Here is a 16,364-nt window from a genome sequence, read left to right on the forward strand (position 1 = left end):
AAAATCTTAAAGCAGCCAGAGAAAAAAAGATTATCTTCAAAGGCACAACTGACAATGAACTTTTAACCGTCAATCAGAAAACGTAGACTGATACAGCTTTATCGTGCTCAGAGAAAATTAGTGTTAACCTAGAGTTCTATACACAACCATACACACACATACACACAAATTCAAAAATGAATACGGTCCCTTTTCTTGGCTTGTAGTCTCCTATAAAATTCTGGACATTCTGGGAGGGGCTTGAAAAACCCATGTTGATTAATTGCACTTTAAAGTGATGAGTTCATCAGACCAAACTTATAGAACAAGGCCCTGTAATAATACACAGAGTTGGTGGAAATGGAAGAAGTACCTGAGAGGTTGGAAATGGCCTCCAAAGACCAATTGTAAAGCCTACCTTATAATTTGCCCTACTGCGAATATAGCTTTTTGGTGGAAAACACCTGCTTTTTCCTTCCATTGGTTCCTCATATATTGATATATCAAAGACCAGTTCTCTATCCTTATCTAACAGGCATGGTTGATAGAAAATTGAACAACGCCAAGGCACCTACACTTAAGTAGCAAGGGAGCTTGTCATTTGAAGGAAGCCTATTTTAAATCAGACTATAAAGCAAAGAAATACCTCTTATTTCTGCACCAGAAAAGATTCCACTATCAGACAAGATGTTGGCTGTTGCATGAGATCAGGGTCCTGGAGATTCCCTGTGGTGTAAATTGTTACCCCTTTAGTGGCTAGAATATGGAGAAGTTCAGAGGAGGAACACAATCAGGTAGGGGGATGGAGACATTCAAAGCAGCAGCTATCTAACAACTGGTATTTTAATATTCATGATAGCAGTATTAATACCAACTGACTATGAGCCCTGTTTACAGCTCTTCCACCAAGCTCCTTAACAGCTCTCATCCTTCCTCTGTTCACTGGTCACTGCCTCACCTTTCCCCGCTGCAAACTTAAACCTTTCAACAAAGCTGCTTCCTTGTCTAGTTCTACAGGAACATGCCTTAACAAAAATCCATAGGACAGCTTCCTTTCTGAAAACCTGGCTCTTAGTTCCCCTGGAACACTCAGACAGATATTGTATATTCTCTTTTGGCAAGCTGTTCATCCCCGGATATGACTGTATCATTTTGTTGCACCTAAAATGAGCTTTATAGAGTGAAAAATCCACGTTTCTGCAGAAATAAGAGGTATTTTTTTGCTTTACAGTCAGATTCAAAATAGCCTTCCTTCAAATGACAAACTCCTTTGCTACATGTTATATTTGGGTAAAATAATTTATTTTCTTTATTACACAGTATAAGTTTATAATGAAAAGGTTAGAAAATACAAATAAGAGCACCTGTAATCTCCTCCACTTCCTTCAAATATTAACTTTATCTATATATGTATGTGTGTATGTATGTGTGTATATGTATATCTGATCCAATTAATTAATATTCACTTTATATATAAATCTTTTCAGGATCAAGTTGTATCTGTATTCATTGTCAATGTCAGATGTGCCAAGTTATGGACATATTTAGCAAAAGAAACAATTTATTCTTCCTAGAACTCATGCCTTTATTGGATTCTAGTGAATGAATCCAGTACTATCGATATGAATTTGCTTTGACATCAGATGAAAAACCCTGTAGTAGTGCAGCTCAGTATGATTTGGACTATCATCTTCAGTTACAAAAACATATCATGAGCTCGGAGCCCAAGGACTTCATTTTTAAACCTTGGGGCTTGAATCATATTTGAATTCAAATTCAGTATTGCCCTTAGATCAACTTGAGCTGACAAATTCTTTAGAAGAAAGTGGAATAAGGCAATTTGATGGAAATTATAGTGTGCAATGCCTTGTCACTCCAGATATTTCACTTTTACATTAAATTTTTTTTCAATTAATTTAAAGGTAACTGCTATATGCCAGATATCCAGGCTATTTGTCATTATTATTCATTTATTTATATGCAGCACTGTCATTTACAAGGACATAATTCTTGAGGAAACATAATCACTCTAAACCTATCAGCTTGCTTATGTAAAACTTTGTAAAATCTTTTCTCTAGAAAGGTTAAGCATTGGTTGTCAGAGAATGTTCACGAGGGACCTCTGCATACCATGCACACTTGGATCTCTGCTCCTGGTCCCCTCAGACCTGCCAGGCTCTTTGCCCTGAGGCACAGAGTCTTCAGGTTCATAGAGTATTATTCCAAGCATAACGAAGCCTCACCAAAAATTCGCTTATTTAAAGGGGCTCCCAGAGAAAAAGAGCAATGTATGCTGTGAAATATGTGGGAGGAACTACTGTGTTGGCATATGAATGAAATAAAAACAAATATCTGTTAATATATCCTGCAGCCATTCATTTAACAAGAACATAGAATCACAAACTCTAAAGAAGCTTGGAATAGGAAGGGATTTTAGAGTTTATTTTGTCCGACATTATTTTGTAGGGTAACGAAACTGAGATCCAGAGAGTTCACTCCGTGAGACACCCTGGGACAGAGAAGTCTCCAAAGACTGCTGGTCATGATTTCCTATGAGTGGTCTTAGCACCCCAAATGTGAAGAGCCAGGTATAGAATGTCTGGGTGTGTGGAACACCATGGAGGTCACTAAACGACAAACTCCCAAAGCTCTAATGCCATATTTATATGTTTCGTAGTTCCCATCTATAAAATCACCGCCTTCGTTTAATTCAAAACTCATTTTAAACGCTGCCTTCTCTAAAAATGTTTATTAAAGCAACATGAAGTTAATACAATTTTATGAAAGGTAAAATTATACCCACACCAAAAACATGACTAAAATTCTGGATTCTTATGCTTTTAAGCAAACATTGCCTTCACTCCGAATCCCACATCAAACTCACATTTGTATGAACAAATTTTAAATTCATAGACAATAATAATATGAAGTTGAAGTTCATCGCACGCTGTAGTCAATCAGTGCTTTTACAATCAGTCCAAGCTTTTGCCTCTAAGTGTCAGGCAACCACAAGTTTCATTCTTGACTGACAGCTCGGTGGTTCTCTAGCTCAATTTAGTCTGTTGATTGTTGGTATATGATTGTGGGGTCGAAATTCTTACTTTCATTCACTGCATGCAGAAAGCTAGCTGATAACCTTAACATTTCCTTTAATGGGGAATATAACTGACATGCAGTGATGAATCAGTAATGAAGCATAAAGATTGCCCTACTTAAGTTCTTCAGTGGTTCCCCAGAGCCTCAGGACAGAGTCTAGACTCCTTAAACTGGCAATTGTGGGCCTTCAGGATCTGAGCTTCATCTATCTAGGTCCATTTCTCAATCCTCCCCTTCTTATTATCTGGCCAGGCATGCTAAACTACTTTCAGTTCTTTGGAAAAATCAAATTCTCACTTCCCTCCTCTCAGAATGCCCCACCCTCTTGATATTTGTCTGATTAGTTCCTATTCACACTGTAAAGGTCCATTTAGTTGCATATATCCATTTGGAGTGTTATCATGAAGTAGTGAATGTCAACTATGCCCTAAATATGGGAACAATCAATCCATTCTCAGTGAGACATCGATGTTTTCCTTTTTATCACCTATCTTTTAGTAAAAGTTTATATTCACTTCTTTATCATTCAATCATTTGGTACAAGTTTATATTCACTTCATCATTCAATCATTTCTTAATCCCTTGCAAACCTGCTTCCCCTAGCATTACTCCACTGAAACTGTTTTGAAGACTTTTGGTGTCCTCAAAACCATTTAATTCAATGGCAACAGTTTTCTTCCCCCAAATACAAAGCCTCCTTAACTTCTTCAAAGCCATCTAGAAGAATTCTAGTAACCCTGCTATGTCCTGCCTCCCTTTTCCTTCTGTGGCATAGTTTTCCTAGCTGTCTTACTCTAATTGTTCCTTCTCTTTGTCATTTACTGGCTCTACTTTTTCTTTTAATTAAAGATGTTCACCTGGGTTCATTAGATTCAAAAATGTTAGCATTAGGATGCCCTCCAATACCTTAGCTCACAAAAATTCAAATCATTTGTGTATCCTGTTGATTCTAGCTTCTTAGTGAAAAAGGAAGAAATCACAGTCCAGTAAAAAGACCATTCGTTTTGGAGATAGACTTAGGTTCAGATCTCAGTCTATCACTCATTCTCAAACAGTGTGGCATTGAGCATATTACTTAACCCATTTGGGCCTCAGTTTCTCATCTATAAGTTGGAGAAAATGCCTCTTTTAACCATTACTATATGAACTACAGCATGAAAAGTGCTGCTGGGTACCAATACTGGGCACATAGTGGGCACTCGATAAAAGTTATTGTTACTGTTATTTCCACACTCACTTCCCCAAAACTTGTAAAGCATCTCTGTCCCAATCCATTTCTTCATACATATAAACAAAAGGTATATCTTATAGGGTGCATATATGAACCCAATGGTTCCCAATTGCTTACTGAATCAAAGTCCAATTCCTCCTTATTTAAAAATCTTTAAGATCTAGCCTCATCCTTCCCCATCACTACCTTTCTCAATGAATACCATTCTCCAAGCCAACTGGACTTTTCCTGGTCTTCAAATATACCACGTATTCTTCACTTAAAGGTCCAGCTCAAGTTCTGCCTTTTTTATGAAACTTGTTATCTCCCTGGCCAGATATTTTATCCTCAGAGGATTTTATTGGTACTTCTCTCTCAGGGTACTCATATTTTATCTGGTATTCGGTTATTTGTGCAAAACTTACCCACTTATCGATTGTAACCTCTTTGAAGAGAGAAACCAGGCTCTTACCACTTTGCTAAGCGATGAGGCATGTATTTTCAAATACCAAGTAGACTTTTCCTCAAGGAATTATTTTCACTTCCTTAACTTCTTACGAAGGGATGGGGGAAAAAATGGTGAGGGAAGGGTGTATATTGAGTACTGAAAGAGGTACTGCTGGCTGAATTTCCACTTGGAATTCTCCCAGGAGCAAGAAAAAAGGCAGAGTTTAAACAGTCCTCCTAGAAATTGACCAGGTAAGACTTTAAGATCTGTTGATCAATGGCAATCAACCTCTTGGGAAACTCTTTATCAATTTGCTAAGCTTGTCCATATTTCTTTTCCTCCCCAGAGCTATTTTCCTAAACTTCCAATCTCCTCTAAACCAATTTTATTTTAAACTCACAGCTGAACACACAGGAATATATACACACATATATTTAATGTTATTTTATGTATTAGTTCATATTTGAGAATCTTACTTCTTTAAAATAAAATTCCTTTCAAGCAAAATCCAAAACTAAATTTTTAGAGGTATAATTTTCAGGCAGCACTTAGTACATTGCTTTGGATATAAATTCCAATTTGTATTACATACAAATTCAGTATGTAATGGTTGAAAGAAGAATGAATTTATAGTATACAACTACAGAACTCAATGTTACCCTAACTGCAGTGGAAAAAATGAGAAAAGATATAGTCAAAGTGAATGTGACGCTTGGGGACTCAGCCTCTCAATACTAGCTAGGTAAATCCTTGGGTACCTAGTGGTATATAAGGATTTAAGTATGCACAACTGAGTTCCTTGAGAATAGAGATGATGTATCATTTTATTTTCTATTATTTGGTACTGTGCCAAGTCTGAACATACTCGTTCAAACGCAAGAGTATCTAGGAATCAGAAATACTGGAAGCTCTGCTATTCGAGTAAATTAGGTATAGTTCATATTTGTAAAATTTTCAGCTCTTGTGATCCTGAATCGCTCCATAATGTAAGCAAAGTATTCATTATTCATCTCAATTTACATATCATAATATCACACTACTGGTACTAAAATCTAGTTCCAGACCCATTCTTCTTTCTACTATTGAATATCACAGAAACACAGAATGGTAGAAAGGATCTTTAGAAATTATTCAACATTTTTTTTTTTAATAAGGAAAACTGAGGCCCACAAAGAGGTCACATTAGCAGCAAAGCTACTAAAAGCCAAATACTTGATGCAGAGTTCTTGTCTTCCTCTGAATATCCCTTTCAACACAGAAACATATTTCTGCCTTTCTGAAAATCTAGAGGTCTGAAAAAACTCCAAGGCTTCTTTCAGGCCAGAGGTACTCGTTTATATGTAGACAGAGGGCAAGTTTTATTTGTTAAAAAAAAAAAAAAAACAGTGGAAATGTAAGAGGGTGAAGGGTTGTAGGCAATAGCACAGGTCCTGATTCTAGAGTTCAACTACCTTAATGAAGAGATACTTTGATTAGTAGAAAGAGCACAAGACTCTGAGGACATATCTGAGATCAAATCCTGACTCTACCATTTAATATGCAGCCTCAGCCAGGACACTTAAGTTCTTTGAGTCTTAGTTTCCTCATAAGTAAAATGGAGATAATTCAGATTTCATGTGGTAACGAGCAGAACATAGATAAATATTTGTTGAATGAATAATTGTCGATGCTCAATAAAAGGAGATCATGCACAATTGGATAGTTCTATCTCCTGGGGCGCTCCAGAACTGAAGGGTCTTCCTCTGACCTCAGAGGCCTGAAGCGTAGCCTGGAGACTAGCGCATATCTTTCCAATCTTAATCAGGGCCAGGGCCCGCAGAGAATTCTCTGGGCTTCGTTCTCTAACCCATCAGAGTACTGTGGTCTCAGAGCCTTGATCTGCCTTCTTCTCTCTCTTCCTCCCTCTCTTCTGCCAGTCGGAGGAGGGCTGACACTGCTTCTCAGCCTCTGCGACACAACTTCACTATGAGCGGAGCGTCCTCTGCCGTTAGCGTCCAGCGGGGATTAAGCATTTCATTTTTCTCATTTTTTTTGTCTCCAGGTTTCTAGGTTCTCGTCCACGCTCAGCAGCCCCAGGTCACTGCCCTTGGTGGCCGAGGTAACGCCCCGCAATGGCTCTTTGCAGTTTGAAAGGCCACGTTGCCTAGGAAACTGGGGAGGGGCTTGGGAGACGTCAGTCCTACGTCTGGTTTGCTCAGGCGCTCGCGTCCTCGTCCCCATTATCGCGAGAATCACCTCCCGGAAGTTCCACGTCAGTCAGTCGGCGGGTCAGCGGGTTGGTGGGACTCTTCGGGGGTGCGTTGTCATTTGCAAGTGAGGCGTCTGGCCTCGGACTGAAGAAGCCATGGTAAGTCCAGACCCAGCAGAAGGGAGCGAAGCCCCCTTCGGTGAAGCCAATTTCTGGGGCTTCTAGACTGGGGGCTGCGATAAGAAGCGGCTTGGGCTCCCAGTGCGGCCACCACCTCAGGCCTTGCGGGGGTCCTGGTCCATTTTGCGTTCTGTGATGGCGGAGACGGTGGGACCCAGGAATCCGGGATGGTTTGGGGGAGGCAATGCCAGGAACCTCGGGGTCCCTGATTCCTCCAGTGCTTGAGTATTTGACAGAGCTCCTGAAGTCTGCAGCGGGGTCCGTGGTGTAGGGAAAATACAAGAGGCCAAAAAGGAACCTCGTAGAAGGATTTAGCAAAACTACTCCATTCTGCCCTTAAAACGGTGACAGCTGGTCTTACACTCATGTTGAACTTATTCCTGGTATGGTGTGTACTGACCACAAACTACAACTTAAGCAGAGAAGCATAGCGAAAAAAAGTAATTGACGTATATATGGAGTCAAAAGTGAAATTTCAAATACATTATGATTCTGGCTTAGGTTTCTAGGGAGAAAAGAAGGGTTAGAGAATTGTTTTTAAAACTGGCCTGCTATTATGCGTTCGCAAATATAGTGGCTGATAGAATGGAGGTCCTGACAGCACATTTTAAAATTATCACTCTCACCCTCAAAAATGCCTTGAAATACTTTTGCACAAGAGTATTATAGTAAGAAAACAAAAGACAATAGAGTGAAAATATCTTTGCTGAAAAAATGTAAGAAAGTTAGTATTTTATATTTAAACAACCTCCTGCCTTAAAAAAAAAATTGTTATGAAGCACAGGTTCAAAGATTTTGGAGCTTAAAGACCTTAGGAATTAATAAGTCCAAGTTCCTCATCTTGCAGTTAAAAATAAAACAACTTTAAGTTTGTCCAGGCTAATTGAGGCAGAGTTAGAACAACAAAAATGGATTCCTTGGGGAAACCGGGAAAGTTATGGATACTCCCAGAAAAAATGGAGACAGAAGCTCTGCATTGCATAAAATTATGGACACCCCCCCACCCCCTATCCTCATCCGTGAACTTTCTTGGAACTCCAAGTTAAGAGCCCCTGAATAAGACTTCAAGTCTTTTAATTCTACCACTTTATATTACCAAACGGCCTGCTTTGGTCTGGGGTCTGCTGTGCTTTCAGTAATGGACATTATTGGAAAAGGCCCCTGGATCTGTGGAATTAGTTTTCTTTTGCACCTTTACATTTAAGAGTGTGTTTTTATAGTGAAGTATTTCCTCTTTAACACATTGAAAATTTGTATAAGGTACAAAATGTGAATTTATTCACTTGTTTATTATAGAGTGTTTATTGTGTGCCATTCACTTTGCTAAAACATTTGCCTCCAAATTCTCACAGCAGCTGAGAAAGTAAGTTATAAGTAATATTTATGGATTGGTTACAGTAGACCAGGCACTGTTCTAACTGCTTACAACTGAATTTATTTCTCATAAACTTAAGAGGTACAGGTAATAGTATTATTACTCCTTTCCCTATGTCAGACCCGAGAGAAGTAAACCTGTTCACTTTTGCACATTTGAAGTGAATGGGGGAACTGAAATTTGAATCTAGCATGATTTTCTATACCTGGATTATGCTGTCTTTAAACACCCCATATCCAAATACAAGCATACTTTTGTTTTGTTGTACTTTGCTTTATTGTGCTATGTAGATACTACTTTTTTTACAAATTGAAGGTAAGACCCTCTGCCAGCAAAATACATTACAACACACTGAACGCTTAGATGATGGTTAGCATTTTTAGCAATAAAGTATTTTATAATTAAGATACATACATTGTTTTTTAGATATAATGCTACTGCATGCTTAATAGACTGTTGTAAACGTAACTTTTACATGCACTGGGAAACTAAGAAATTCGTGTGACTCACTTAATTGCGGTGGTTTGGAACCAGACTGCAACATCTCCAAGATATGCTTGTGTATATATATACGTCTCTATACGTCTATATGTATACATATATATACACACACATACATGTATATAGACGTATACACACACACACACACACACACACACACACACACACACACACACACGGTGCTGCGGAGATAAAAACATGAATAAGCAATGAATCTGCCCTTAAGGAGCATCTACTCTAGAAAGCAAAAATGGACATGTACACAAATGTTAAAGGTTAAAATTAAAGTTTAATTTTAACAGGATCTCATAGGAAAGGATGCTTCTGGCTGGAGTAGTCAGATCATATTGGTGGCAGTAGCATTTAGACTGAGTCCTAAATGAATCCAGCTTTGGGAAGATAGAGACATTTAGAGTTGAGAGTACACTATGAGTATCTTTGTATTCCAGAGTGCCTAGTACAATGTCTCATTCAAGGTTGTCACTTAAATGTAGGGAGAAATATAGCAAGAGCTCTTGGCTGTGGTTTTGAAACTGGGATTTGTACATTGCAGGAAGGTAGAGGTATACTGGAGTTGCTCATTCCCCTAACTCATCTTCCTGGAGTATCACTTTTGCTTAGCAATCAATTATTTAAAACATTTTTATGGCAAAATATACATAGGTTCTAAGCGTGCAATTTCGTCATTTACTAGAAGTACAAGATGTGCTGGCTTATGTGAAAGTCCCCACCATGGTTCCTGGCACATAATAATAAACACTTCATGTTTGTTGATTCTGAAGAGACCAGAAAAAGGAGTTAAGATTTGTGATAATTAATGGGGCATAATTTAAAAGTAAATGAAGTAAAAGGTTCTGCTTCTCCGAATGAGCAAAGAATGTGAAGTTGATGGTTTGAAAGTAGAAAGTTTGAGATCAGAGAAAGGTATGATAGTGGAAACATTTTTGTGGTGATTGTAATGAAGAGCCAAATAACTGTGATTTTTAAACTAAATTAACAGTCATAGGTTGTTGCCAAAAGTGAAGGAGGCATGTATAGAAGTAAGAACAAGGTTTCAAGTAATCAGTGACCCAAATTTGATAGAGATGGAAAAAGATGAATAAGCCTTGTGAGGTGCTTGTCTCAAGAAATCTCTGCTGAAATTATCTAGCGATCTTCATTTTGTGTTGAAAGTAACCTTAAATTTCTATTCCATTCATGATCATCATGGAAGATCACAAAAATAAAGATTTGACAGTAACTCAGTTTGCCAGATAAACTTGTAGATTGCGTTTAAGACATGTTAAAGGGGAAATATATTTTAAATCAATCTTCTTCAATTTACTTACGAGAGAGAATTAAGACTACTGCCCTAAGGCGTCACATATATAATGAATTAACTTTCTCCTAGAGAAGTATCCTTGGGAGAATTGGGAAAATAAGTTATTTAAATCATTATCTGTTCTGTGGTTTAGATGAGGAATCCAGGTTGAAAAAGGCTATATTAAACTATTAGTATTTTCTGGTTTGAGAGAGTATTTTAGTTCTTGTTTAAAATTGTTCTAATTTCCATTAGGCTCCTTTAACTTAAATCCATTAAAATATTATAAAAACTCCTGTTTTGACTCTAGAGGCCTTCATGGACATGGATATAACTTGTATTGATTACACATTACATTGCCTAGCCTTTACCAATATTATTACCAAAATAAATCTACTACTTTTCTCCAAAGAACTCAATTTTTTTTTATGGAGATATAATTGACATACAATATTATATTAGTTTCAGATGTACAATAGATAATGATTAGATATTTGTGTGTATTGTGAAATGATCACCACAGTTAGTGTAGTTAACATCTATCACAATATATATATATAGTTAAAAGTTTGTTTTTCTTGTGATGAGAACTTTTAAGATCTATTCTTAGCAACTTTCAAATATGCAACACAGTGTTATTAACTATAGTCATCATGCTGTACATTACATCCTGATGACTTGTAACTGGAAATTTGTACCCTTTGATTCCCACTTACCCCCTACCTCTTGCATCCACCAATCTGTTCTATGACCAGATGTATGTGTTTGGGTTTTTTTTGTTTTGTTTTGTTTTTATGATTCCACATAAAAATGATATACAGTATTTGTCTCTTTCTGTCTGACTTATTTCACTTCGCATAATATCTTCAAGGTCCATCCATGTCGTTGCAAGTGGCAAGGTTTCGTTCTTTTTATGGCTGAATAATATTCCATTGATTTTATATATACATATAATAAATATATAAATAATAAAATATATTTATATATAGGTAATAAAATATGTGTCACATTTTCTTTATTCATTCATCTATTGATGGACACTTGGGTCGTTTCCATGTCTTGGCTACTGTGAACGATGCTGCTATGAACATAGGAGTGCACGCATCTTTCTGAGTTGCTGTTTTTGTTTTCTTTAGATAAATACCTGAAAGTGTAATTACTGGATCATCTGTTCTATTTTTAATTTTAACAGTGAGGAAACTCCACACTGTTTTCCATAGTGGCTGCATCAATTTATAGTCCCACCAAGAGTGCACAAAGATTTCCTTTTCTCCATATCCTCACCCACACTTATTTCTTGTCATTTTGATAACAGTCATTCTAAAAAGTGTGAGGTGATAGATGTTTTGGTTTTGATTTGCATTTCCCTGTGATTAGTGATGTTGAGCATCTTTTCACGTACCTGTTGGCCATCCATCCATATGTCTTTACTAGAAAGATGTCTATTCAGATCCGCCAATTTTAAAATTGGATTGTTTTTTGTTTTTTTTGCCATTGAGTTTTATGAGTTCTTTATATGTTCTGGCTATTAGCCCCTTATTAGATGTATGATTTGTAATTATTTTCTCCCATTCAGTAGGTCACCTATTCATTTTGTTAATGGTTCCCTTTACTGTGCAGAAGCTTATTAGTTTGATGTAGTCCCACTTGTTTATTTTTGCTTTTGTTGCCTTTGCTTTTGGCGTCAGATTCAAAAAATCATCTCTGAGATGGATGTCAAGGAGCTTTTTTCCTATGTTCTAGTGTTATGGTTTTTGAGTTAATTTTTGTGTATGGTGTAGGATAGGGGTCCCGTTTCATTGTTTTGCATATGGCTGTCCAGTTTTCCCAACACCATTTATTGAAGAGACTAGCCCTTCCTCATTATATATTCTTAGCTCCTTTGTCATAAATCAATTGACCATATATAAGTGTAGGTTTATTTCTGGGCTCTCTATTCTGTTCCATCGATCTGTGTGTCTGTTTTTATGCCAATACTATATTATTTTGATTAATATTACAGTTTAGGGTTACTAAGACTTAATGAGTAACTCTTGTTAAGAATATTTTCTGATGTGACACAAATGATATGGGCAGGAGTTGTGATTTAGATATTTTATGTTTACTAGATATTCTGTAAACTAAGCTTTCTCAAAGTGTGGTCCACAATCCCCCGTGCTTTTTCAGGAGGTCCACAAACTTTTCCTAATAGTAAAACACTGTTGGCCCTTTTCACTATGTTGATATTTGCACTGATGCTGTAAAAGCAGTGGAAGGCAATACTGCTGGTGCAGTGTCTCCACATCGTACTGATAGTATAGTATATTCTTCATTATCACACAGTTTTTTAAAGCCAGTTTCATTAAGAATGTCATTGATGCAGCAGTAAAAATTAATTTTATCACTTCTCAACACTCAAGTATACATCTTTTAATTATTCTATTTGATGAAATGGGAATTACAGATAAAGCACTTCTGTTGCTTACTGTTTAAGTTGCTAGCTTTACTTGAAACAATGGCTGACAAACTGTGGTCTTTTAGACTCGATTGTTTGGCAGACGTTGTCTAAAAAAAGTAAAAGTTATTTGGTCTTCATAGTATTTGTTCCTGATTATAAAATTAGCTTTCCAGTGAAAGAATTTTAGAAAACTGTCACTGACATAAACAGGTTTCTGGTACTTAAAAACTTATCAGTTGAGGTCGATGGTGATTTTAATGAGTGTGATTTTGATACTGTATGATGAAATGTGTCAACATTTGGAAGATCTGCATAATCTATTGAACCAAAATATTTAAAACGACCAATGCATGATTTTACAAAATGATGCATGAGTGAAAGATCTATTCAAAATACAGAACAGAGGTAGGTACTAGACTTATCAGGGGGATCACTTCATAAATTATATAAATATCTAACCATTATGCTGTACACCTGAAACTAATATAAAATATTGAATGGTAACTATAATTGAAGAATTAAATAAGTAAAAATACAGAATAGACCGATGGATTTTAAGTAATGAAAGTATAAAAAATTCATTTACATGGTTTCAGATTTCACATTGCAACTAACCTTAAGAAACTACCACTTGTTACGTTTTGGTGTGATATTCAAAGAAAATATCCAAAATCTTTTGAAAAAAATATTAAAATGTTTCTAACTATATATCTTTGTGTGAGGTCATGTTTCTTTTTCCTATACATCAACTAAAACATATTGATAGCCAAAGCAGATGTGAAAAACCAGCTGTCCTCTATTAAGTCAGAATTTAAAGTTTTGCAAAAATGTAAAACATTGCCACTCTTCTCACTAAATTTCTTTTGAAAACATAGTTGTTTTTCATGAAAGTATAGTTGTTTTTCATAACATGTTACTTAAGTTAACATGAAATGAGTTTATTTTTGTTATTTGAAAAACAAGTTGTCTCAATTCAGTTTTTAACATGGTAAATATCAATAGATATAACCCATATAAACAAAAGCTTTTTAGGATCCTTAAAATTTTTTAAGAGTGTAAAGGGGTCCTGAGACCAAAAGTTTGACAACTGCCGCTATAAATTTAGGTTTTTAAAATGTATTTTTTGTATATGTGAGTAAGAGGTGGAATTAACCTTGTGAATTCCTTTACCTTAATGCAGATAACATGCATTCTGGGTTTTGTTTTTGGCGAGGGGTTGTTTGTTTTTTGGTCTACTCCATCCAAATGTTTAGACTCGAAATTCTGTCTATAGTTTAGCAAGTAAAAACTGAATTATTCTGTAGCCCTGTTAATGCACTGTTTTTAGTTAAGATCTCAAACATTTTATTTGGCAATTTCATGTTTGTGTTTTATGTTGTTTCTTCTTAGCCTTTACGACTTGATATCAAGAGAAAGCTAACTGCTCGATCTGATCGAGTTAAGAGTGTGGATTTGCATCCTACAGAGCCATGGATGTTGGCGAGTCTTTACAATGGTAGTGTGTGTGTTTGGAATCATGAAACACAGGTAATAATTTTAAAGGACTTCATTAGAAATACTGTTAGACTGTGCTTAGAACGAGAGAAGAGAAATAACAGAGTCCAGTAGCTATATGCAGACTGCTTTCTCAGATTGGTACACGTGTTTTCAGTAAAGAAGGACTAACAGTTATGAGGGCATAGCTGCAGGAAAAACTGTTCTAGGCTTGTTATATATAGTGTTGAAATGTTAAATTCTGATGTAAGTAGTATTAGCTTTTTTTTTTTAATTAAGGAAACTGACACCAATATAAGATCACTTGCTTTAGCGAAAGTATTTAATAGTACTTAATTTTCCATTTAGTGAATATTCTAACAGTCTTAAGAAAGATTTTTAATTTTGTTTTTTTAACCAAGTGCCCAGTATAATTATATGCAGATAACTTTCAATCAATTGTACAAGTTATAGATTTTATCAGAGAAATATTTGTAGTCACCTTTTGATTACACATGAGAATATGCATTTTTATGGAATACTTGCTTTAAATGCTTATTTTCTCTTTCATCTGAGTAAATAATGTATTCTTCAAATTAGTGTATCTCATATTTTCCAGACTTTTTTGATCATCCTTAATTTTTTTCAAAGTACAGATCATATAAGTCAGCTCTATATTATACACATGTCTGCTTATACAGAATTATCCTAAACATCCAAGGTTAAGTTCTTAAAATCCAAATAAAATTTACTTTGAGGAATTTAAGATGGTAAAAATAGGCTTAGAGAACCAGGGTCAGGAGTAAACCTAAAAACATCATTACAGCCCTATATCACTATAATGAAACAGTAGTGATGCACACTACACCAAGACCCCATCAGTGACATTTCGTACACATTAACACTTTGTTCTCTGTTGTGTCCCTGTGCCTATAACATTACCTGACACATGGTAGTAAGTGCTCACTAATCATTTGTTGAACTAATGAATAATAAACATTCCATTTATTACTATATCACTATTTCAAGATTTCTGCCCTCTGCAATTTCATGTTTACCCTGTGAATTCTTTTGCCTGGATTCAGATAACATGCATTGTGGGGTTTTTTTGTTTGTTTGTTTGTTTTTTGTCTACTTCTCCAACCAAATGTTTAAAACCTTTCTAATTTTATATATATAACAAATATGTTGATGCCTCCCCTCACCCTTGCCACACTTCCTAATTCTTCCTAGAGAGCCCCTCTATCAGCTCCATTTAGTCATTTCTCAGTTTTGTCAAGTCACTGTAGTATATATTTTTTTAACATTTAAACTTTTATTTTCTGTGTATATACAGCACATTACTTATTTATATACACTATGGTATATTCTAAAGCCCAGATGTACTTCCCTTATCTTTCTCTAGTTTTTACTGTAACATCACCTGGATCATCTGTTTTGTCTTGTTTTTCTCTTTTGTACCCTTCTGTGCCCTCCCGTTAGGCTTTCTGCTTGCCCTTCCGTAATTTATCTCGTTGGTACTACCTTGTTTAATTTTCTTATTTCCTTCAAGAATGGAGGTTTTGTAGGGGAAGGAATTATTCTAATCTTATTTCCCATTCTTACCCCAACTGCATACCTGGCAGTCAGGTTTCTAGTAGACGCTCAGTAAGTCTTTGGCAAATGGTTGATCCACTTTTGCTTCCCCCTGATTCCCACCCCCACCCCCCCACCCCCATTTATTGCCATCAGGAGTTACTTGCCACTCATGTATATTGAGAGCAAAAATTTTGAAAAAGGCAACAAGGTTTTTGGAAGTAAATTAAGATGTACTTGAATTTCAAATAAGGAGATATTATATTACTCTTTAAGGTGGTAGCTACAATGGTTTAACAATTAGTATGTTAAAATTTGAAGATATCTTGCTAATTAAATGATACGGGCAAGCTCACGTTGAGGCTCTATTTACTAATCTAAAATGAAGATGATACTTTTTCCTTCCCTACATCACAGGATTGTCAAAAGGATTAAATCAAATTAGGTAAATTGTGTATGGGACCTATAAGGTACAAGACAGAGGTTTGTCATTATTTTCCTAACTTATATTGGGCATTTATATATTGAGTGTGTATCATTTCCTTGTCCTTAGATTGTTTTGCTTCTAGTGTGGAGACCATCTCTCATGTCATTTTTATCAT

General features: G+C 36.1%; 1 protein-coding gene across 1 annotated transcript in view; it reads left to right on the plus strand.

Annotated features, from left to right (window-relative positions):
* Positions 1–6,926: 6,926 nt before the first annotated feature.
* The window catches only part of COPB2 (coatomer protein complex subunit beta 2), a 30,783-nt gene continuing 21,345 nt past the window's right edge, over positions 6,927–16,364 (plus strand). Inside the window, 2 exon segments of the mRNA XM_011357459.2 lie at positions 6,927–7,080; positions 14,104–14,241. Of these exon segments, the coding sequence (XP_011355761.1) occupies positions 7,078–7,080; positions 14,104–14,241 (141 nt within the window). The 5' untranslated portion in view covers positions 6,927–7,077.

Source organism: Pteropus vampyrus, unplaced genomic scaffold, assembly GCF_000151845.1.
Source record: "Pteropus vampyrus isolate Shadow unplaced genomic scaffold, Pvam_2.0 Scaffold35, whole genome shotgun sequence".
In the NCBI taxonomy this organism is placed as follows: domain Eukaryota; kingdom Metazoa; phylum Chordata; class Mammalia; order Chiroptera; family Pteropodidae; genus Pteropus; species Pteropus vampyrus.